This window comes from Siphateles boraxobius, unplaced genomic scaffold, assembly GCF_051911475.1.
Source record: "Siphateles boraxobius isolate OS27281-9 unplaced genomic scaffold, OSU_SipBor_1 17, whole genome shotgun sequence".
Taxonomy (NCBI): domain Eukaryota; kingdom Metazoa; phylum Chordata; class Actinopteri; order Cypriniformes; family Leuciscidae; genus Siphateles; species Siphateles boraxobius.
In genome coordinates this window covers 9,588,679-9,613,282 of record NW_027508777.1, presented here as the reverse complement: position 1 = coordinate 9,613,282, position 24,604 = coordinate 9,588,679, and the positions used below count along the sequence as shown (strand labels likewise).

The following is a 24,604-nucleotide window of genomic DNA, read 5'->3' as shown; positions in this document are numbered from 1 at the left end:
ACGGCAAAAATGTTTTTTTTGCCTGCATATGCTACGCACTGAAAACCCCTTGGTTAGGATTAGGGGTGGGGAGTGCGTGAGTATTACACGCCATAAAGTGCGTATCATATGCACGTGAAAACTGTGTATCATATGCACGCAAAAACTATTTTTGCCGTATAAATGGCACGAGAAATAACATTCGTTGTATAGATACGTACTTTCATGAGATCAGGTTGCACATTCCGTGACGTTGCTTCGACTTTCCTCAGAAAATTGCTTAGAAAAACACAAAAATAACCAATTTCTACTTGTTGGTAAAATGTATGAGTGTTTGTGTTTTCAGTGATGTGCAGCCTATTCATATCTGTTCACATCTCAAAAAAATATGTTATAGGGTTTCATGACTCTTTAAGAATGTGTGATTAACCCTATACCATAGGCAACTACTGCACATGAGATACTGTTCACTAAAAACATTTGATTGTAGACTAAGAGAGCCAAAAGAAACAAAGCACAGCAAATCTTATTATCTACCCTAACAACCCTGTCAACTAGACTGATATTTAACCCTCTGATCAGCTAATCCCTCACCTGCAAGCTGGATTAGTCATTAGGGTAACAAAGCCTGGAGTACTAGGTTACTAGTGGAAAGGAAAGGTGTAAAAAAGGGTGGATGTGTTTTGAAACCTTGGATTGCAATTGATTTGGTGTTATAGAGCTTTTTTTTTTCCCATTCTGCCACCTACGGAGCCCCCCTAGTCCCACTTTCCCACTTTCACACTCTCGTGGCCTCAAGATAGTAACTCGTGGCCTCAATATAGTAACTCGTGGCCTCAAGATAAGTGTTTATAAAAGGAGTGCACAATGGAGCAGCTTTTGATTGATTTGGGACTATATGGGGGGGAAGCACAGGCGAAGCACTGATTCTTGGGCGTAGAGATATCGCAAAACACCTGAAATAAAGCTTGCCACAAAGACCTGGCAAAAGTAATGATTATGAATGAAACATTTTAATTGTTTATTAATAAACTAGTGTTTTCTATGTCAGTGGCTGCAAAGATAATGTTGACGATACAGACCAGCCATCTTCGCAGTATTAACATGCCTATAGAGAGAAATGCACACTTCATATGAATTAGCCTACATAAGCAGAGAGTAGCCAATTTCTTTTAGTTTTTAATTGTTTTGTTTAAAAGTAGACATTTCAAGCTTTCCATAGATACTTCTCAGGTCTGAGTTTTGGTTCATTTATGAGACGCGCTTCAGTTCACGAGCCCGCGCCTCCATGTCCTGATTATATTGTCTACTACATTTGCTTCTTATTTATTAATCCAGGCAAATTGGTGGATGAAACATTGATTAAAATGAAAATACAATTTATACAAAACGAAATTCACTTTAAAGAAAGGCTTTCTACAAAACAAAACTTAATAAGTGGATATGAAACATATTTTTTAACTTATAACTAAACGTCACACCGCTCCGCTTTGCTCACATGCTCTGGTGTGTAGCCTATACATGCATGCCCAAGTATCAGTGCTTCGCATGTGCTTCACTCCCATATAGTCCCAAATCAATCAAAAGCTGCTCCATTGTGCATTCTCCTTTTATATACACTTATCTTGAGGCCACGATATACTATCTTGAGGCTACTAGATACTATCTTGACGCCACGAGATACTATCTTGAGGCCACGAGATACTATCTTGATGCCACGAGATACTATCTTGAGGCCACCAGATACTATCTTGAGGCCACGAGTTACTATCTTGAGGCCACGAGATACTATCTTGAGGCCACGAGATACTATCTTGAGGCCACGAGATAGTTATAATTAATTTTTTTGACAAAGTGGGACTAGGGGGACTCCGTAGCCACTTGATGGAGTTTTGGTTCCATGCCACGGTTGCCTTTTTAGACCTTTGTTGCCATTGGCTTGGCTTGCTTAGTTGGGGACGTTAAATTTAACATTTAATTTAATATTCAACAATAATATTGATCTGCCTGCATTGACACTTGTTCCAAGTCCTAATGCTCAATTCTGATTTTTTGCTCAGATCCGATTTTTTGATTGGCTGTTCACATTACCTTTTAAAATGTGACCTATATCTGATTGCAGTGTGAACTGTTTTGAGGTTTCAAACTAACCGGCATGCGCAAAAGAACAATAACTGACATCAGACGCAGCACGCGGTTGCACTAAAGTTCGGGAGGTTATGGAGGAAGTAAGCATATTCGCATTTATTTCATAATGTTTGTGTAATGGAAACTTTTGCGGGTTTATGGTTGCAAATTCACTACAGAGATCTGTGTGGATGCGTAGACGAAGCCAGGAGTGGTGGGAATATGACGTGAATAGTTTCACTGAGACGCTGTTCTCCTGTGTCCCCGTTCTTCCATTTCGTGTGCAATTTTTTCAAAAACGGAGCGGTTACGGTAGGTCCTTCTAGCTTGAATTGAAGTATCTCCCCATATACTACTTAGATCTAACACCTCACTCTCATTGACTCGCTTCATCACTGTTCTCCATATCTAGTCAAGTTTTTAATGTTAGGCTACTGTCTGTGTCTGTTGTGTCTAGGACTTCGCCGGCGCATAATTGTGACAAATGTCGACGCAGATTGACGTAAAAGTCGCATCAAATCCGCCTTGATTGTTCACACTGCGGCCGCATTGAAAAAAATCCGATCTGGGTCTGATTCAGGACCACATATGTATGTGGTCTAAATCTGATTTGAAAAAATCAGATCTGGGCCACTTTTGCCTGCAGTGTGAACGGGGCCTTATACAAGAACTGAACTGAGCTGGACGATGACATCACGGTTTACTCCAGAGCGGCTGTCACGGTTTGGGTTTTGTGTCTTGTTCCTTGTTCTTGTATGTCATGTGATTCCCTGTTTGCCATGTGTCTTGTCTATTGTTCCCAGGTGTTTCTCGTTAGCCACGCCCCCTTGTTATCTCATTTAGCTTGTTTGTCCTTGTATTTAAGCCCTGTGTTTCAGTTCAGTCCTTGGGAGTTTTTATGTTGTTATGTTGTTGTAATTTTGCTGTTAGCTGTCTCTTTGTTCCTGTTCTGAGTTTCCTGTTCCGAGTCTTCCCTTGATTACCTGTTTGTATTTGTTTATTTAAAAGTGCTTGCAATTGGATTCACTCTTCGTCTCTGCTTCAACGTGACAGCGACTATATATATACAGTGTATATATATATATATATATATATATATATATATATATATATATATGAACAAAATTAATAACTTTTTTTAAAACAAAAATGAAACATCACTGAACTTACTTAAGCTGGACTGTGATGCTTTTTTCTTCAGGAAACAAACTTTTTTGAATAATTTTTAAGCTGCTTTTAAACAATCTTTATTGTAAAAAGTGCTATATAAATAAATGTGACTTGACTTGATTTCAAACTGGATTTCATATATATTATTGATTATTGATTCTGGAAAAAAACAAGTTTTCAACAAATAATAAATAATTTCAAGTGATCAACACCCATTTCTTGAAATAAATTACACACAATTCAATAATTTGTCTTTTTTCTCTAATCTACTTGTACAGAACAAAATATGTTAACACATTACAATAAGCTGGTATTTGTTAACATTAAAGACCCCCTGTGGTGAAATCAAGTTTTTAATGTTGTTTATATGTCTATGTGATGTTTTTATTATTAAGAAAAACCAAATTCATGTCGACACAACTGCTGAGTATTGTCTCTTTAAAAGGGCAGCAAACCAAAGACAGTCTCAAAAACACAGTTTTGAAATTGCTGGTGTTTCTTACATCACAAACTACCTTGTAACCAATCACGTCAACATGCAGGCGGGTTTTAGCATATCATTAACTGCTGCGAAGCAGAGGAGTCTCAAGCCAGGTTATCCCGGCTATTTTTCTGTTAATATGAAAAATCAGCTACATTTAGCAATACAGTGGGTGAATTATGTGATGTATATTACAATGTTATGACATATTATTTGCTTTTATCCACTGACATTCTAAGTTGTTCAAAGTGTTTCTAAGGATACTGATTTTTAGAAAGCAGTCATACTCTGAGATGGCGAACGGGAACATGGTTTGTGTAACATTACAGCAGCACAATATTAGCTGTTTGATAAGGTAGTCAAGCAAAATGCTAATCATATTAATTACCGTTATGTGTCTGTCACAGTGTCTGGTTGTGTTTCCCTGGGTTATCACTAGAGGTCCTCGTTCTCACGGTGTCATTAACATTAGACTACAATTCCCAGCATTCTGTTCTGTCACTTATCTGATTATTGCTGTTTCCCATCACCTTGTTAGTTCTGTGTGTATATATTCCCTGTCTGTGTTAGTGTTTGTTACGGAGTCCTTGGTTTATGTCACCTCACTTTCTAAGTCTGTATCTGCCTGTTTCTTGTTTTTGTCTTGTGTTTTGGATTGCCTTATTGGATTTTGACCCCTGCCTGGATAACTACGAGTTTGGATTGCCCTTTAATTAAAAACTACTGCTCTTGGATTTTCTGCCTCCTGTGTGTGTTCCATGACAGAAGGACTCTGTCACAGGTGGAATACAGGTGGAGACTTGTCCTTCCATTTCAATAAAATAATGCGTCTGGCCAAGAGAGTTACAAATGCTATCACTGTTTTATCCCATTTGCCTATACCAAGTTCTTGTGGTACTACTCCAAAGATGGCAATGATCGGTGACGGGTCAATATGAGTATGCAATACTCTAGAAAGAAAAGCAAAAATCAACTCCCAAAACTCAAACAGTTTGGGACAGCTCCAGAACATATGTGACAAAGTGCCTGGCTCTATATTACACCGATCACACTCTGGGTCAATATCTGGTGCAATTCTAGCCAACTTTGCTTTTGACCAATGTAAACGATGAGTAACTTTAAACTGGATAATGGTGTGTCGTAGGCAGATAGAAGATGAGTGTATGTTATTGAGAACGGCCTGCCATAGCTCATCTGATATCTCTGTATCCAGTTCTTCCTCCCACTGATGTTTTAATGTTAGAAGGGAGTTTTTTAAGGGGACACGATTGGTCAAGTTTCGCGGGACCCGTGGAGGTCGCAGTGGAGGAGGTGGTCGAGAGACTGTTCACGTCCCGTCTGCCCAACCAGAGACTGTTCACGTACCGTCTGCCCAGTCAGAGACTGTTCACGCCCCGTCTGCCTAGTCAGATACTGTTCACGTCCCGTTTGCCCAGTCAGAGACTGTTCAGGTTCCGTCTGCCCAGTCAGAGACTGTTCACGTCACGTCTGCTCAGCCAGAGACTGTCCACGCCACGTCTACCCGGTCAGAGACGGATCAGGAGATGCCCATTCGCGTGGCCGCGAGGGCACGGATGGACTATTTGGAGCATCTGATTCGGATCCTAGACATGCCTGTGCTCGCTGTTCCTGAGCCGGAGCCAGTGTCCGTTCCAGAGCCTGAGCCAGTGTCCGCTGTTCCTGAGCCGGTGTCCGCTGTTCCTGAGCCGGTGTATGCTGTTCCTGAGCCGGTGTCTGCTGTTCCTGAGCCGGAGCTGGTGTCTGCTGTTCCAGAGCTGGAGCCAGTGTCTGTTCCAGAGCCAGAGAAAGATCAGGAGATACCCATTCTCGCAGCCGGGGGAATACCGAGCAACTATCTGGAGCGTCTGGCACGGATCCTGGAAGGACCCTTCAGACCTTTTGTGTCCCTGGTTCAAGAGCCGGAACCAGTTTCTGTTCCTGAGCCGGAGCTCGTGTCTGCTGTTCCTGAGCCAGAGCTCGTGTCTGCTGTTCCTGAGCCAGACCCCGTGTCTGCTGTTCCTGAGACGGAGCCCTGGTCGCCCGAGGGTTCTTCACCGCCCTGGCCGCCCGATGGGTCGTCTGCTTCCCCTGGCCGCCCGATGGGTCGTCTGCTTCGCCCTGGCCGCCCGATGGGTCGTCTGCTTCACCCTGGCCGCCCGATGGGTCGTCTGCTTCGCCCTGGCCACCCGATGGACTGTCTGCTTCGCCGTGGCCGCCCGATGGACTGTCTGCTTCGCCCTAGACACCGCCTGAGCCATCACCCCCTGTTCTTGTTCCCCTTCATGGTCCTGGCCCTCCCATCCCTCCCTTGGATTTCCCACTTTCCACCTTCCTCTTGGACTCTTGTGTTGTCTTGTGTACTGTCATGGAGCGTCTGGTAGCCGCTCCGTAGAGGGGAGGTTCTGTCACAGTGTCTGGTTGTGTTTCCCTGGGTTATCACTAGAGGTCCTCGTTCTCACGGTGTCATTCACATTAGAGTACAATTCCCAGCATTCTGTTCTGTCACTTATCTGATTATTGCACTCAGCTGTTTCCCATCACCTTGTTAGTTCTGTGTGTATATATTCCCTGTCTGTTTTAGTTTTTGTTACGTAGTCCTTGGTTTATGTCACCTCACTTTCTAAGTCTGTATCTGCCCGTTTCTTGTTTTTGTCTTGTGTTTTGGATTGCCTTATTGGATTTTGACCCCTGCCTGGATGACAACAAGTTTGGCGTGCCCTTTAATTAAAAACTACTGCTCTTGGATTTTCTGCCTCCTGTGTGTGTTCCGTGACAGTGTCACGCATTACCATTATGATACATCGACTTGTATATGAGCCTGTTCTGTTCCTTTTTTACCTGCCTGAGTTCCCAGTTAGATACCTTGGTTATAAATTAGCTCTATAGCTGTTTTTTATTTATCTTTGATTACGTGTCCCTGTGTAATTATACCCTCAGTTCTGTTTGATCAGTTGTCCGTTATTGTCTATGCGTAATGTGTTGTTTACTCCTGTGTTCATCAAATATCTCATGCATTTATAATTAAATACTGTAGTATTCTTTGTTCATGCGTGTTGCTTACTAACCCGTTACATTAATGTATTTGTTAACATTAACTAACAATTAACAAGGCCTGTATACATCATTAGTTAATATTTTTTTTATGTTAACTTGTATATACATTTCTTAACAGTAATAGCTTAAATTGCTAAAATTCGTTAATGGATTAGTTATCACAAACTAACAACAAACAAGATTTGTTTACAGCATTAGTTAATGTTTAATCTGATAATGTTACAATTGTACATTTATTAATGCATTTTACGTTAATAGCTTACCTTTTTAAAATGTGTTAATGAATTAGTTAATGTGAACTAACATGAAATAACACCTCTTTAAAACAATAACATAACTTAATGTATGTTTTATACATTTACATTTCATTTTCAGGGTGCATGCTCTGCGTCAACATTACTTAAAGCCTTAGTTAACTTGAACTAACAATTGTGGCGAGCAGGACTAGGTCGAGGGACGTGAGAGAACGGTGCGAGGCCGGTGGTGTGATTAATGATGAACGACACCTGTGAGACGCAGCGGTCTCGTATCTCTCACGTAGGAGCATAAAAGGAGGAGCGACGACTATGAAGATCGAGAGAGGAACAGGCCTGAACTTGTTGGGTGTTTTGTTTTATTATATGTGAAAGCAGTCGCCCGTGAGGGGCTGCTGTCTTTTACTTTCATTTTGTATTTGTTTATTTATTTATTAAAGTTTATGAAATGTTCGCCTGGTCCCGCCTCCTTCTTCGGATAACATCTGAACCTCGTTACAACAATGAACAGCACTTAAAAATCAAAAGCAATTAAGTTTTTATGAATCTCATTGTAAAGTGGAAACTATTTCAACATCAGCTAATGTGTTTCTAATGTTTGGGCTCTTTACTAACATTATTTATCAGGAAAAGAGTTTTTATTAATGTATTGCTGGACCTTACTGAAATCTGTACACAGATGTTGTTCATTGTTAGTTAACTAATGTTAACAAAATCAGCTATTAATTTTAAGAGATACATTAGTATATGTACAAGTTAACATTAACAAAAATTAGATAATGCTGTATACAGCTGTTGCTCAGTTGTTAGTTAATGTTAACTAAACTGTTAACTAATGTTAACAAATACACTTATTGTAAAGTTTTACCAAATAGGTTTCTTCTTCATCTACATGGCATCACACTGTCCAGTTTCAAACAGGGAACAGTGTAACAGCCATAACATTTCAGAGAAAAAGCACAGAAAACTCACTGGCAGGGGTAACAGCCTGAACCAAACCAACGTTGGAGCCCACGGGTGCATCCTCAGAGATGGAGAAGGTGTAGTGGGCTTTCTGGAAAAGGGCAGGGGGCCGGTCACTCTGCAAGATGTTCACGGTGATGTTAGCAGGATGAACGGCAGACATGCCTCCTCCGTCCTGAGCAGAGACAGACAGCTTCACGCTGCTACTGCGCAGCTGGCAAAGTGAAGAACTCAGGTAGACAGAACCTGAAGAACACACAAAACCAACATTAACATCTTAGAGGACGCATTCATAAGGTCTTGGCAATTATTGCAGTGAAAAGAAAATTTATATTTGCCTATAAGTAGATTAGACAAACTTAAATGTAAGGGAACTAAAATGAAAAAACAGTAACACTTCAGAATACTGTTCCTACATTAATGAATAACTTCACAGGAACAAATAAGTAATGCACTATTAACATTCTAGGAACTACTATTAACTAACTAAAAACTCTGATTAACGCATTAGTAAGTAATAGCGCTCAGTTGGATGAGGTAGTTCACTATTAGCTAAATCAACAACAATTTTTTTTTTACCTCCCAGAGAACTACTATATACAGGTTCATAATTAACATAAATAATGCATAATTTATAATAAAAGGTAATGGTAATCCACTAGTAATGACTCAAGTGTCATTACATCCTTCTAAAGGAACTACAAATTATTTGGATCAGTATTCTAAAGTAAAAAACATGATAACTACCTAATATTGACTGAAGTCACTGTAAGCTTTTGAGATTTTTGTAAGAATTTGAATAGTAATTTCTTCCGATGGATTTGGTAACACTTTAGTCATTAATAGTGTGTTCCCATGATCTTCACTTAAGAATACTGATCCAAAAAATTTGTAGTTCCTTTAGAAAGATGTAGTAACACTTGAGTCATTACTATCCAAAAACCTGAAAAGCTTACAATGACTTCAGTCAATATTAGGTAGCTATCAAGCTTTTCACTTTAGAATACTTTTATTAAGTAAAAAAAAAAAAAGAGTAGTTCCTTTAGAAGGTTGTAGTAACACTTGAGTTACTAATGGGTTACCTTTACCTTATATTATACATTATGCATTATTAATATTAATTATGAACCAGTATAGTAGTTCTTAGTTGTCTTCAGTGAGGTATGAAAAATAGAAGTAACTGATTAGCTAATAGTGAACTACCACATTCAACTGAGCGCTATTACTTACTAATTCGTTAATCAGAGTTTCTTGTTAGTTAATAGTAGTTACTAGAATGTTAATAGTGTGTTACTCATTTGTGTCACGGATACACCACCGTCAGCGTCAGACCTCTACACTCCGCCCACTCGTTCCGCATCTCCTAAATTTTAATCACCTGTGTGCAGAGTGCAGTGGCTTTCTACTACTCTGCGAGCTCTACATGGAGATGCATGCTTCGCAGTTCGCCTCAGAGAGAGCGAAGGTCGCTTTCGTCATTTCACTCCTCACTGGATGAGCCCTGCTTTTGGCGCGAGCGCTTTGGGATGCAAAAGGTACTGTAACCCAATCTTTCACTGATTTTATTGGCCACTTCCGTGAAGTATTTGCTCAAGTCTCAAATCCTCTGTCTGTTCATGATCAACTATTCCGTCTACGACAAGGCAAAACATCAGTCTCTTCGTATGCACTGCTATTTCACACCCTGGCAGCTTCCAGCGGATGAAATGAGTCGGCTGTAATTACGGCTTACCGTGAAGGTTTAGATCCTGAGTTTCGTTTACAACTAGCCATTTACGATGATGTCATTGGTCTAGAAAGTCTCATCCAACGATCCATCCGTGTGGACCAGCGCCGAACTGCTTGCCATCTCGATAGCCCTGCACTGCCTCCTCCTTGTCCTGCAACCTCTGTCAACCCTTCAGCACCAGAACCTATTGATGTCAATTCAACACATCTATCCTCAGCTGAACGTTAACGTCGCATCAACAATAATCTGTGTCTCTACTGTGGAACCGCCGGCCACCTGCTCATCTCCTGTCCAGTTCGTCCCCCGCGACCTGCGGTGAGTACAGTATGTCTCCAGTCACCCATTTCGCCTATGAAATAAACTCTGGTTTGGCTCACTTACCTCCAACGATCTCTTTCAGCGCAAGCGTTAATCGACTCCTGTTCCGCTGGCAACTTCATCTCACTCTCCACCCTACAAAAGCTTCAAACCCACCAAAGACCTATTCCTAAGACTCTTCATATTCAATCCATCCTGGGAAAACCGCTCGGTAGTAGGCGGATATGTCAGAGAAGTCCCACCATCACCATGAAGATCGGATGCCTTCACGAGGAGGATTTGTCATCTCTGGTGCTGGAGGGTTCTACGGGAGATATCATCCTGGGACGCCCGTGGCTGGAACTCCACTCTCCTAACATCTGCTGGTCTTCGGGTGAGATTTCCCAATGGGGAAACACTTGCTTCTCACACTGCCTGTATCCAGTCAAGAAGATTCATCACTCATCAGCATCGCCAGTCCAAGATATCTCTATATGTTCCACCTCAGTCGAAAGTCCACCCACCAGCAATCATCATGAGATACCGCCACCTACCAGGCGTTTCAGGATGTCTTCGACAAGCAACTAGCCACCAAACTTCCACCACACCGGCCATGGGACTGTGCGATCGACTTGCTACCTGGGGCGGTTCTACCGCGTGGTAAGATCTATCCACTGTCCATCCCGGAACGGAAGGCCATGGAGGAGTACATTGAGGAGGCTCTCCGTCAAGACTACATTCGACCATCTACATGCCCTGCCGCTTCTAGTTTCTTTTTCGTGGGCAAGAAGGACGAAGGCTTACTCCCCTGTATTGACTCCCGGACCCTCAATAACTCCACCGTTAAATATCGATATCCCCTTCCTCTGGTCCCAGCAGCTCTGGAACAACTCTGTGGTGCTCGGATCTTCACGAAACTGGACCTGCACAGTGCTTACAATTTGGTGAGAATCAGGAAGGGTGACGAGTGGAAGACAGCGTTCATCACCCCTGCTGGCCACTACAAATATAGGGTCATGCCCTTCGGACTGTCCAACGCTCCTGCAGTATTTGAGGGGTTCATGAATAAGATCTTCAGAGACTTCCTGCACCAATTTGTCATCATTTACATCGACGATATCCTCATATACTCTTCCAACTTGTCCGAGCACCACCATCATGTCAAGTCTGTTCTTCAACGTCTGCGCGATCATCAGCTCTACCTGAAACTGGAGAAGTGTGAGTTTCATCAAGAAACTATCCATTTTCTGGGTTACGTAATCACTCCTCACGGAATCACCATGGACCAGAGGAAGGTGGAAGCTGTTTCCAACTGGCCACTACCCTCCAAAATAAAAGAACTACAACGTTTCCTGGGCTTTGCAAACTTCTACAGAAGATTCATTCAAGGTTTCAGTCAGATCAGCTCACCTATCACCTCACTCCTGAAGAAAGGGGCCAAGTCTCTGTCCTGGATCACCGAAGCCACCATGAATTTTTCCTAACCTCCGCTCCCTACCCTCGTTCATCCAGACCCAGATCTTCCGTTTCTCGTCGAGGTAGACGCCTCCCTCACCGGGGTAGGAGCGGTCCTATCACAGCGGCATGGGAAGCTTCCACGACTCCATCCATGTGCCTTCTTCTCCAAGAAGATGTCCCCGGCGGAGCAGAATTATGACATCGGCAACCGGGAACTTCTGGCGATCAAACTCGCCCTTGAGGAATGGAGACACTGGCTGGAGGGAGCAAAACACCCATTTGACGTCATTACCGACCACCGGAACCTGGAATACCTTCGAGACGCAAAGAGACTCAACACTCATCAAAGCCGCTGGTCACTCTTCTTCACAAGATTCAACTTCAAAGTAACTTACCATCCAGGAGACAAGAACGTTAAAGCCAACTCCCTGTCGCGTCTGTACCAACCTGACACGATCAGCTCCAACCCGGAACCCATTCTCCCTCCAGCTGTAGTTGTCTGTCCCATCCAGTGGAGTATTGACAATCACATTGCCGATGCCACCCTGTCAGAACCTGCTCCGCCGGGAGGTCCTGAGGGACGGACCTACGTTCCGACTCATCTACGTCTGTCCCTCATGGACTCAGTCCACACATCTCCGGCTCTGGACACCCAGGCAGCCAGCAAACCCTCTTGCTCGTACAATATGGGGGCCCAATATGACCCAGGATGTCTCCCGGTACGTGAAGAGCTGCTCAGCCTGTGCCATGGCCAAAGTTGCGTGACGCCTCCCGGAATGCAAGATTCCAGTGCCCACTAGACCCTGGTCGCACCTGGGAGTGGATTTTATCACGGACCTTCCTTCTTCTGACTCTCACATGTGTGTTCTGGTCGTCGTAGACCGCTTTTCTAAAGCATGTAAGCTCATCCCTCATCCCTCTCACTAACACATTGTTTCAGACCGAGGACCGCAGTTCATATCCAGGGTCTGGAAAGCATTCTTCAACCTTTTGGGAGTGTCAGTCAGTTTAACCTCCGGGTATCACCCCCAGTCCAACGGCCAGACTGAGCGGAAAATACAAGAGATCAGGAGATACCTGCGGTCATATTGCCATGATCATCAGGACTGCTAGAGCAGGTATCTACCCTGGGCCGAGTATGCACAAAACTCCCTTCAACAGTACACCACTGGTCTCACGCCCTTCCAGTGCATACTCGGCTTACAGCCGCCCCTGTTTCCCTGGTGAGGTGAGCCATCTGAAGTTCTAGCAGTCCACCACTGGTTCCATGAGAGCGAGAGGGTCTGGGACTCAGCACACGTCCATCTTCAAAGGGCTGTTCGGAGACACAAGAGCCAGGCCGACGCTAAAAGATCTGCGACCCCGATATACCAACCTGGGCAAAAGGTCTGGCTCTCCACCAGGGACATCCGTCTCCGACAGCCCTGCCGCAAGCTGCGTCAGACCTCTACACTCCGTCCACTCATTCCGCATCTCCTGAATTTTAATCACCAGCACCTGTCACCTTCACCTATCGCCAATCTTCAGTCACTGCTTTAAAACATCACCAGTTCACTCACTCAGTGTCAGATCTGGTCGATTTACCATTGATTTACTGACTCTCTCATACCAAGCCTACACAACAGCTACCTTACCTGCTTCGAGTACTTATCTGCATCACCGACCTTCTCGCCCTGCCATCTGGATCTCCAGTCTTCAACCTGTCTGCCTTCTTCAACCTGGATCTCATCAAACCTCCTGTAACAGATAATAGACTTTGTCAAACCCATATCATCCGTTCAATCAGACAATTATCTCACTAACTCTTCAACTTACCTGCCGTGTCTGTTTCTGAGTGCAAAAATAAACATCATTGCAAACTTTACCTGTTTGTGTTGTTCTAACTCATGACAATTTGTTCCTGTGAAGTTATTCATTAATGAAGTAAAGTATTCTAAAGTGTTACCAAAAAAGCTTAGCGATTAATTCCGTGAAATACTATGTTAAGGTTAGTATCTAATCAAAGTAAATTCTTTGACTGATAGATAAGTAAGAATCCTATTGAACATGGTCATGATGATTTAATTGTACCCTATCTCAGCCTCTCTTCTTTTAATAAACTAAAAAAACTTTAAATCCATCCATCACTGATGGTGATATGGCGGATATGTCCATGGCTAGTTCAACTTTTGACAGATGGTTAGGGTTCTGCTAGATTCTGTCACCTTGATCTAACTTAAAATCCTTAGCATCTGTTGATTTAAACCAGGGTGGGTAACCTTAGGCATGCGTGCCCCCACTAGCACACAGAAGGGTAATCATAGGCATGCAAGCAAGAGCAAGAGAGATTAATTTGTGTGCATTTTATTTAGCTGTTTGTTTTTGAAGTTCATATAGCACCTGCATGCTTTACTATTCAATAGTTCTGTTTAATAATCGAAAGGCAAACACTAAAATAGTTTTGTCATATTGAATCTGTATTCAGCAAATACACTTGATTTAAACAAGTCTTTGTGTATCTAATAAACATTTAATGCCTCACAAACTTTGGTGAATCCAAAGGGATCTTACAAAGAGCCCTACGCTATAATGTTTTAGCGGCTATGTCATATTCACTGTATACTGTATGCTCTTTCTAAAAAATTTAATTCCCAGTGCGCAGAAAGGTATGCACGTGACATTTACTATCTTTAAAATAAGCAGTGATGTATATATATATATATATATATATATATATATATATATATATATATGGTAAAACTTTACAATTTTACAATGAACAAGGTTCATTAGTTAACATTAGTTAATGTATGAACAAACATGAACTAACAATGAGTAATACATTTGTTACAGTATTTATTAATCTTTCTTATTATTAGTTAATAAAAATACAGCTGTTCATTGTTTGTTCATGTTAATTCACCGTGCATTAACTAATGTTAACAAACACAACCTTTGATTTGAATGCCGTATTAGTAAATGTCGAAGTTAATATTAACTAAGATTAATAAATGCTGAAGAAGTATTGTTCATTCTTAGTTCATGTTAACTAAGGTAGTAAACTAATGTTAACTAATGAACCATTGTAAAGTGTTACCATATATATATAAGGCACATCATGTCAAAAAGCTCTAAACCAATGATGCTTAGCAGGGATTTCCCTAAGCTAGTGAGAGCATGCAGGCGAGGTAAAAGAGAGATTATTTACTTTGACTTCAGAGCACTACTTAAGAGTAAGCACACTTAAGACATAAATAATTTTTCATCTGTGTCACTGCTGCATTCTCTTAACTGCTATCTGCTTAAGGAAACCGAATGAAAAAGGAGAGAATTATATATGTAACATCATTCACGGCAGAACTGTGATTGTAATGGGACGTGGAAAAATAATGAGCAGACCCCCTACTTCATTACAGTGTAATCTGATTATTGTAATGCGTCACGTCAAACACAGCTCAACAGTAGCTCTATGTGTGCGAAAACCCAAGGACAGTGATAGTAACAGATGCCATACAAATTACTTTAATAAGCGGAATTATCTGTATTTACCAAATCAATTTAGACTTAATGTGATTTTTATATTTAACATGTCCTATCCTATAGATTGTTATGCTTAAAATAACTTAAGGAAAAGTAAATGTTTATATATCAGTCTTACTGTACTATACTTAATTACTCAGTATATCGCAGTATATTCATATTATATTTTTGCCAGATTAAAAATCAAACGCTTTGCCAAACAATTTTTATACCAATAACTAGAAATGTTGTGTGTTTTTACTTAGCCACAACTGCAACATTTTTTAATAAGATAATTGAGTACATCTGTCATCATACAAAGCCTAATCACAGATTTCTACAGGCATTCATTGCTGTATGACAGTCCACTTCAACACTTCACACAGCTTTCCATTTGCACCCATGTCCAGCAAGGATTTAGGAAGATGCTGTGTAAATCCACAGGCTTCCAACTGGGATGTGACAAAATCAATTACTATGTCTGCTTTTGAAGAATCTCAGTCTGACTGTCAAGATAAGCATGCACTATGATGTCTAAACAGAATATATGAGTTATCTTCGCTGCCCTATGGACTATGAAATTGTGCGTGTTTGGCTTATGTGACAGTGACAGCACAACAATTTTCTTCATTTTAATCCATTTTTTGGCTTTATATTTTATTTAAAATAAAAGACTCTCTTAGGTGAACATTGCGGTTTCGTGTACTATAAATAAAAGTCATCTGCAATGTGCCAAACAACACAGATTTCAGTCCTAGATGAACACATATTAACTTGAGGCATGTTACCTGTTGACTGGTCCAGAGTGAATAAAGAGGCAGAATCTCCAGGCAGAAGCTCATAGGTGATTTTTCCATTGTTTCCAGAATCTCGGTCAGAAGCAAAAACGTTGAAGAGCTCAGAGCCAGGTTGAGTATGGATGCTCACACTCGTGACATATTTCTCAGGACTAAAAACAGGAGCATTATCATTCACATCCTCCACATCAATGTGAACAAATGTCTGCGAACTGAGCCCATCCTATGAATAAAAAAAACATAATTAATTCCTTCTTATATAAAAATCCACAATACCAGGATTAACATATTTGAACTCACTTGATCTTCAGCTTTAATCAACAAGTCAAAGGTCACAACGCGAGCTTCATGATCAATATCTTGAGACACACAGATTTCCCCAGAAACAGAGTTGATGTGAAAGAAAGGGTGGTCATCCTTGCTGTTGAAGCCATCATAGAGGGAATATCGCACTGATCCAAACTCAGCATCATCAGCATCTATGGCAGTGACCTGGACCAGATAGAAATTTATCATTAAGGTAAATCTTATTTGTAACTGCAGCTGATCCAAATTTTTTTTGTAATGTAATGTAATGTTGTGGTCACACTAATATTCCTTTTTAAAGACATTTCGCAAACATTTCTCATTTTTACAATTAAATGTAAATTAATTATTCATTGGTAACAACTCAGTAAATGAACTGCACCATCTTTCTGAAATTAGGAGCCTGTAATCAACCATCTGTGTATTAGAAGCACCAAAATGACCATACGGCCAAGCTTTATCTCATTAACTTTGGTTATTGTGTTGGCACAGCAAAGGGTGTCTCAGATTTACACTTCCAGCTTCACTCTTTCAGATGACTAAAACTGACTCTTGTAATACCACTGAAAAACATCATGCTGAAAGACTCTGTGTAATGCGCTTTGTGTTTTCATCAAGACGAATTGAAGAAGAGTCTATTCAAACAGCTCCAATGGCAATTCATAACAATTTTATGTTTTTGTGAATTGGTGGCAAATTCATATGATCTCATTAATATAATTACATACAGTATGCTTACGTCTTCTGGCAGTTATGCTTAGGGTTGGGGTGGACCTTCATGTTTAGTTTTTTGTAAAAATCTTAAATTTTCTATTAATTAAATTATACACATTCATTCAAACTCACAACCAATTCACCAAAATTTTCTTTTTTTCCCTGATAAGATCATGTTGGATGGAGAGTCAACTATCTCTTACTACAACATTATTATAGACATTATTTTAACTAATTTTATTGAATCTAAAGCTTAAAAGCATCCTTTATTATACCTCATATGTATGTATTCTTAGTGTTCTACATTGTGATAACATATAGTTAACACTACAGTGTTAACTGAAATGTTTTAGCAGACTGGACAGTTTGTCTTTCAGAAATTCTGACCAAAAATATTGATGACTGCACTACACAGACTTACTCTCTTGCCCCTAATACCAAGCTTAAGCTTTCCACTCAAGTTTGCTATAACATGATTACACGCAGCATAAAATGTTGCTTAGTGTAAATGATTAGGTTTTCACCCACAAGTTGTCTGTTGCTGAATCATTAGGGTATGAGATCTGTCCTATCTTTAGCAGCACCTCATGATCTCATTCTCAACCTTTCTGTCATAAAAGAGATAATAGCCTATACTATAGCATTTATGATCTCAGTGGTGGGTGGACTGGGACTTCTGGTCAAAGTCTAAACTGTCTACAACTGCCTGAGATCATAAATTACAAACACTCTCTGCACGCAAAACTGATTGCGGCTATGATCAAAAAGACATATTTAAAAACATATTCTCTGAAATTGTGACTAAAGTAAATACCTATCAAGTAAGACATTTTCTCACAATATACAGTACTGTGTATTAGATCTTATACAAAAACATTTGTCTTTAGATGGTTATTTATATATTCTGCTTCAGCATGTGAGTAGGAAATATTAATTTCAGATGTCAACATTTCTTTTGGAAATATTGTAATTATCCAGATAATTTTGTAATGACATTGAGTCCTACAACAGAGGGTCCAGTATCCACAGAGCCCTGATTTTAATATCGCAGAGTCAGTCTGGGATTACATGAAGAGACAGAAGCAATTGAGACTAAAGTCTAAATCTACAGAACCACTGAAACTTCTCTAGGATACAAACTTCCTTAAAACTGTGCACAAAGTATATCTAGAATTTGTGCTAATTTAAAGGCAAATGGTGGTCACACCAAATATTGATATGATTTAGCTGAATAAAGTTCACTGATATAACAAAAACTACTCAATGTATCCTATTGTTTTCGAACATTCTCACTCTACAGCAATTTTGTAGTGCCTAAAACTTTTGCACAGTGCTGTAAATCCAATATATGTCAAGAAAAACGAATTGTTCTCAATGTTTTGAGACATGTGGGTGGCTGGAGAGTGACCACAAAATAGTCTTTAATTAAAATGTTTAAGATCCTTATAATTTTATATTTATTTAAATGAATGAAAAGAGCTTGATGTGGAACTCAAGGTACACTATGTTATAAAAAATGTGGGGTCGGTATTATTTTTTAAAATGTTTTTGAAAGAATTCTCTTATGCTCACCAAGGCAGCATTTATTTGATCAATTATAGTAAAAAAATATTACTGTGAAATATTAGTAAAATAGAAAAAGTAAAAAAATAGTATATTTTAAAATGTAATTTATTCCTGTGATGTCAAAGCTGTATTCGGCACCCATGTCTTCAGTGTCATATGATTTCCTTCAGAAATCATTTTAATATGCTATTATTATTATTATATTACAGTTTTGCTCATTCATATCTTTTGGGAACTGTGATACTTTTTTTTTCTTTGATGATAGAAACCTTTTGTAACATTGTAAATGTCTTTACTTTTACTTAATCAAATTGATATATCTTTGCTTAATAAAAGTATTTAAAAAAATCTTACCTACTCCAGACTTTTGAATATTAGTGTAGGTGTTTCCAATACAATTTTAAACTACAAACATGATTAGTCATGCCAAGTACAATTGTGCCAGGCAACAGTTTCGCACACAATGAGACAAAACAGTGAGCAGTGTGTTGTGGCTATTTTGCAACACTGTTGTCTTTGTCTCAACAAAAAGTCTTAGTATGGTGTCTGTTTTGAGAGTGAGTGTGTGTGTTGTTGTGATAGTAACTGAGTGTTCTTCTGACACTGTGATCCCTACAATGATTTATTTGTTGAGCAACAGCTTCATTCAACCTCTTTTTGAATGCACTTGTTTTGCAATTGCTTGTTTGTAATTGTTCACCCAAAAAATAAAACAAATTTGATGGTGATAATATGCCACTATTATTTTTCATGTCTTATTCATTTCAGCTTTTGCTTTGTAACAAAATAATGGTCAATGGTTAGCAAAACCATTTTTTATTTCTGTGTCAAGTAATACTGATTTAAATCTTTTTTTTTGTTTAAAAATAATATGCATATTTTTATCACCAACATCAAACTGGCTGCAGTACAATTTCTTGAAAATGAGCATAATAATAAATACCTGTAGGATGCATGTCCCAACAGCTGTGTGCTCTTTGACGGTTACATTATAGAACTGTTGTTGGAATATAGGTTTATTGTCATTGACATCCACCACGTGGATGGTCACAGTGGCCGTGGAGGACAGGGAAGGAGAACCACCATCGGAAGCCACCACTAAGAACCTCAGTTCCATCTCTCGCTCATGGTCTAGGCCGGCAGCAGTAGTAATGAGACCTGATGTTGGATCTATGTTGAACAGATGCTCCTGCTCTGACTGTACAATAGAGTAGGTGATTCCAGGATCCCCTCCTAGATCTCTGTCCTTGGCCTTGACTTGGAAGATAGCTGTTCCCTCAAGCACACCCTCAGAAATGCTCTCCTCATAGTTGCTTTGGTCAAAAACAGGTGGATTGTCATTCAAATCTCTTATCTGAACCTGAAATGTTATCTCGCTGCTCAGAGGAGGAGGGCCGAAATCTGTGGCAGTCACAGTGAGTTCATACAAGTCCTTTATCTCTCGATCCAGTGGGCCATCCACACAGAGAACGTAAAGAAAATCATCAGTGGATTTGAGGGAGAACATCCCATCCTCACCTTGGAGAAGAACATCAATCTTCTTGATATCTCCTAAATCTGGATCTGAGACTGCAATCCTGGCAACACAGTCTCCTGGTCTCGCTCCTTCGGATACTTCAGGTGCTCCGGCCTCATTTAGGAACAGGATGCTAATATTTGGGTGGTTGTCATTGACATCCATTACTTTAATACTTACAAATGAGCTGGAGGATTCAGGTTGAATCCCAGAATCCCATGCTGTCACAATGAGCTCAAAAAATGACTGATTTTCATAGTCCAAAAGCTTATTTACACTAATGATACCTGAGGAAATATCAATAATGAAAAACTCATTTGGATCACTTTGACGACGGTTTATCTCATAGGTGACTCGACCATTGCTGCCAAGGTCTGGGTCTGTAGCAAATACCTGGCAGACTGGTGCCATCAATGGGGTGCTTTCCAATAAGACAGCATGATACTCTGACTGATTGAACACAGGCTGGTTGTCATTTTCATCAAGTACAGTAATATGTACTTGCAACTGGGCTGTTTTGGATGGTACACCACCATCAAATGCCTCAATTGTGAAATTGTAGAAGTCTGTAGTTTCTCTATCTAATCTTGCTTGCAGAATAAGGTCTAAATTTGACATACCACCTCCACTACTGCGGATCTCCACTTTAAAAAGTTTCCTCATATCTCCATCTGTAATTGTGTAGCCCTGGGTGCCATAATCACCCTTATCCTGGTCCTGAGCTCCTTCCAACTCAAAACGGCTTCCTGCTGGGCTTAATTCAGACACATTCAAATGGATTGTTTTTACAGGGAATACAGGGGAATGATCGTTCACGTCCTTCACCTCGATGCTTACTTTAATAACCTCTCCTGTTAAAGCGGCGGCCGCAAACTCGTACTTATCTGTGCGCTCTCGATCCAACACCACGGCGGTGGAGATGATCCCGGAGTCTCCATCGATCTCAAAGTCTCTGAACACATCTGAATCTTTGCTCTCAGATATAAAAAATCCAGAATTTTGGGTTTGCGTCGGCAGTCCAACACTTAAATCCCCGACAATAGTTTTTGCAGGTAAACCTTCCTCTATGGAGAGACTGAGATTGAACACCTGCGCGCAACCGTCCTCACAAAATAATGTAAATAAGAGAAACAGGAATAGAGTCCTTACGTAAAACTCCATCTTAATATGAAAACATCAGAAGGCTATACGTTTGTTACATTCATTATAACGAGGAAACAACGTCTTCGCACTCTAGCTTCGGGCTTAAGTTCACTCTCCAAACCGCTCTTCTTCAGGGGCGAATGTTCCACCGTGTCTTCCCATCCATCACTCTTCCGCTGTGTGTGTGTAGGTTCAATATAGAATTGCCTTCTCCCGGTGAAGTAGGGCTGAATGCGGCACATGAGAAGAAGATCGGAGTGTCTTATGTCGAGCGGCACGCGCTCTCTGTCACGTGACGCGCAGTATCTTGAAGCAGGTGTAAAATACCGACCTCCTGTCATTTAGATTTTTATAATTACCTGATTATTATATTATATTATATTATATTATATTATATTATATTATATTATATTATATTGTTTTATATTATAGAAAATTAACCATGGTAACCACAAATTAGCCTATTCATGGTTTTGCTACACTAACCATGTTACCAGCTGGTGTGCCCAGGTTGACCACCAGAGGGCACTCCTCTGACCTTTGTCACTCAGCCACGAACTTTAGTTCCCATAATCTTTTGCCCGGACTCTTCACTAATTATTGCATTCACCATGGGCGTCTAAAGCAACAACAACAAAAACAAATTGTGGGTGGGTCATCCTCCAGATTTTTTTTTACTGGAGTAGAATAGGGGAGTTCCTGAAGCCAAATACCTTATCTAAAATCTCTATGCAAAAATGAGTGATGTGAATGAGTGAGAGTCAAAATGAAACCAGCACAAATCTATGGGATCAAATTCCCGCCAAATGTATTGCGTCCACGGATCAAAAAATAACAAGCATGAAAAAAAACGTTAAACACATTAAAAAATATTTTTTACAAAACTTAAACTTGTGTTCATGCTTTCTTTAAAATTATGTTTTCCTTGGTTTTATTACTCTGTACTTTGCGCTCTCTTTCATTTTCTGCTCATAATTAATTTTTTTGTACGCTTGTGCTGTTTTTCTCTTCGCTCTTCTTTCCATGTTCTGCGCTTGCTCTTCCAAATGTTGCAGTTCGAGTTTCATGTAAATTAGGGCGGGCTTAAGCGTCACCATTGGTCCACTAGTTCTAGATTGACAGCTCCTCCTCTAGCCAATCAAACGAAGAGGGGAGTTGACGTCACTCCAATGCGACTCGCGCTACTGATGTATGTTCTCTCGTAGCTACAGGTGAAGATAACCATCAGCTCAGCTGGCAAAAATCTTTCCGTGGCAGGACACCGTTAAACTGTATGTGTGCCTGCATCTCGATCTGTTACGTCTACCTGGCGATCCGTTATCGTTAAATTCGTCACCCTAACGACGACGACATGTTGTGTCGTCAGTTAACAATTGTGCCTGTCTGACGATCCATCATATTCACCTTTAATGCCCTGGCCTTACTTCTGGACCTTGCACTGTGAGCGTCGATCTCCTGCGAGCCACACAACAGTGTTTCATTAAAGAATTCCTGATTTGAACGAGAAGTTTGAATGACTCACTCATAAAGACAGTATAACTTGCCACCACCCACTGGCTGTTTTACTTTCATATTTAATCTATGACATGGAAGGGCGATGTCGGTCCTCCTGGGTGCAGAGTTTAGCTCCTCCAACCCTAATCAAACACACCTGAACCAGCTAATCATCCTCTTTAGGATTATTAATACTGCTAGCTAGGTTTTTATCGGAGTTGACGCTAAACTTTGCTGGACAGCGGCACTCCAGAAACGACGTTACCTATCCCTGATCTTTTCAATAATTTTCATGTTGCTGTATTAAAAATTGAAGCTATATTTAAAACATTAATCCTAAAGTAATATGCAATTATGTAGCTATGTAAATGAACACAATAACTATAATAAATCACTGCATATCAAATCCACCTGGTTTCTGTAATCTCCTCTGTACACAGGCCCGGATTGGCTAATCGGGAGCACCGGGAGAATTCCTGGTGGGCCGGTCTGTTTTATTGCCCAGGAGGGCCGGTGTTGTCATGGCACTGGGTTGAATGCTCCAGTCTCAGCGCAGCACCACTATTTTTTTATTATAATTTTCTCGCAGCCCCACAAAAAAAAAAGTCAGTTGTTAGAGATGTGCGAACAAAGAATGAGATGCAAAACATGGATAATAGGCGCAAAGGCGGCGCTGAAAAGGCCAGAATAATAAAACATCTCTAGAAACTCAAGCGGCCAAATAGCCTCAGAGCCGTACATACCATTGTGGTCTCCGAGGTCCGGACCTCGGTCATTTTTCTGAGTGTATAATGAACTTTGTGAAATAATTGCCTAATACTCTAATTTGGTGCTGCAATGATTCGCATATCGCGACGATAACCGTCCTCATAATCTGAGCTGCTTCAGTAGCTACTCAACACCGCTCGTCGGCAATGGCAAAATGTTTGAGATGACCGATCAAAGCAAGCGGGATTTATGTTAACAGAAGCGCGAGCCGTGGCCGCGCGCGAATCCCAACGCGACGCTTCAAGAGATTAGCAAGTGGAACTAAACTAAACAGCTGTTTTACGATAGAAGTTTTAAACGACCGAAATAAATAATCAGTTTGCAAAGACTGTATCAATCAAAGCTCAGCTTCGGGAAGGGGAGATTTACAGGTAACCTCAAGATAAAGAGACTGAGAGAAGAAGAATGAGAGAAGGAGACGAGAGAGGAGAGCAGGAAGAGCAATAGCCTATTGCATACTATGCCCAGAAGGAGAATAACTTTATTACAATGGATTCCTATTTAACACAGATATACATGTTCTTTGCCAATGACAGTGGAAAAATAATATGCCCCCGAACCCAGATCACTTTTGGGACCTTTGTATTTATGTACGGCTATTGCACTGAATAGACGATTATATTTTTTGAAAAATACAATGAATTACAAGGCTGTACAGAACAGTGCACTATTGCAGACTTATATACTGAGGGTTTAATTACATTATTTTAATATAGTCGGTCGGGAACTAAAGTGGGCCGGTCTAAGGTATGAAACTCCAGGGCTGAAAACTAGTCCCACTCCGGCCCTGTCTGTACACTATAATTTTCATTAATCTTTTGTCAAATGGTACATCTAGTCTAGAATTAATTTACCAGGCTACCTAGGCTATATGATCGCTTAACAACAACAATTAAGAAAATATTTCAGGATGGCGTATTTAACTGTAATGGATCACCAGGTAGGCTGTGCGTTTTTTTCCCTTTTACAAAGGCTACAGGTTTATTTTAAATGTTAGTTGTTGTTGTTCTTTGTTTTACATACTCTGAACTGTACCACAAATGCCTTTGTATTTGTCTTGTACTTTTTGCACTGTATGCCTTGTTTGTAATATATATATAAATAAAGGTAGGATGTGTGTACTAGCGTTGAAAGGTCAAAGTCCTAAATTCTTCAGACGGGTAAAATGGCCGTTTTTAACTTAATTTTTGCAAAGAAATGTAGTGTTTCAAAACTGCATGATGTTTTAGAGCTGCCTTAGCATATTAACATCATGAGCCAAGTATTGTTTAACACCAATTACCAGTGTGC

The 24,604-nt window shown here is 40.4% G+C and overlaps 1 protein-coding gene across 1 annotated transcript in view; it reads right to left on the bottom strand.

Annotated features, from left to right (window-relative positions):
- Positions 1-21,287, bottom strand: part of dchs2 (dachsous cadherin-related 2) — a 72,592-nt gene extending 51,305 nt beyond the window's left edge. Inside the window, exons 1-4 of the mRNA XM_077232399.1 lie at positions 19,337-21,287; positions 16,108-16,299; positions 15,799-16,030; positions 8,038-8,274 (exon numbers count right to left, since the gene is read on the bottom strand). Of these exons, the coding sequence (XP_077088514.1) occupies positions 8,038-8,274; positions 15,799-16,030; positions 16,108-16,299; positions 19,337-21,070 (2,395 nt within the window). The 5' untranslated portion in view covers positions 21,071-21,287. The remainder of the gene's footprint in view (positions 1-8,037; positions 8,275-15,798; positions 16,031-16,107; positions 16,300-19,336) is intronic.
- Positions 21,288-24,604: the final 3,317 nt, after the last annotated feature.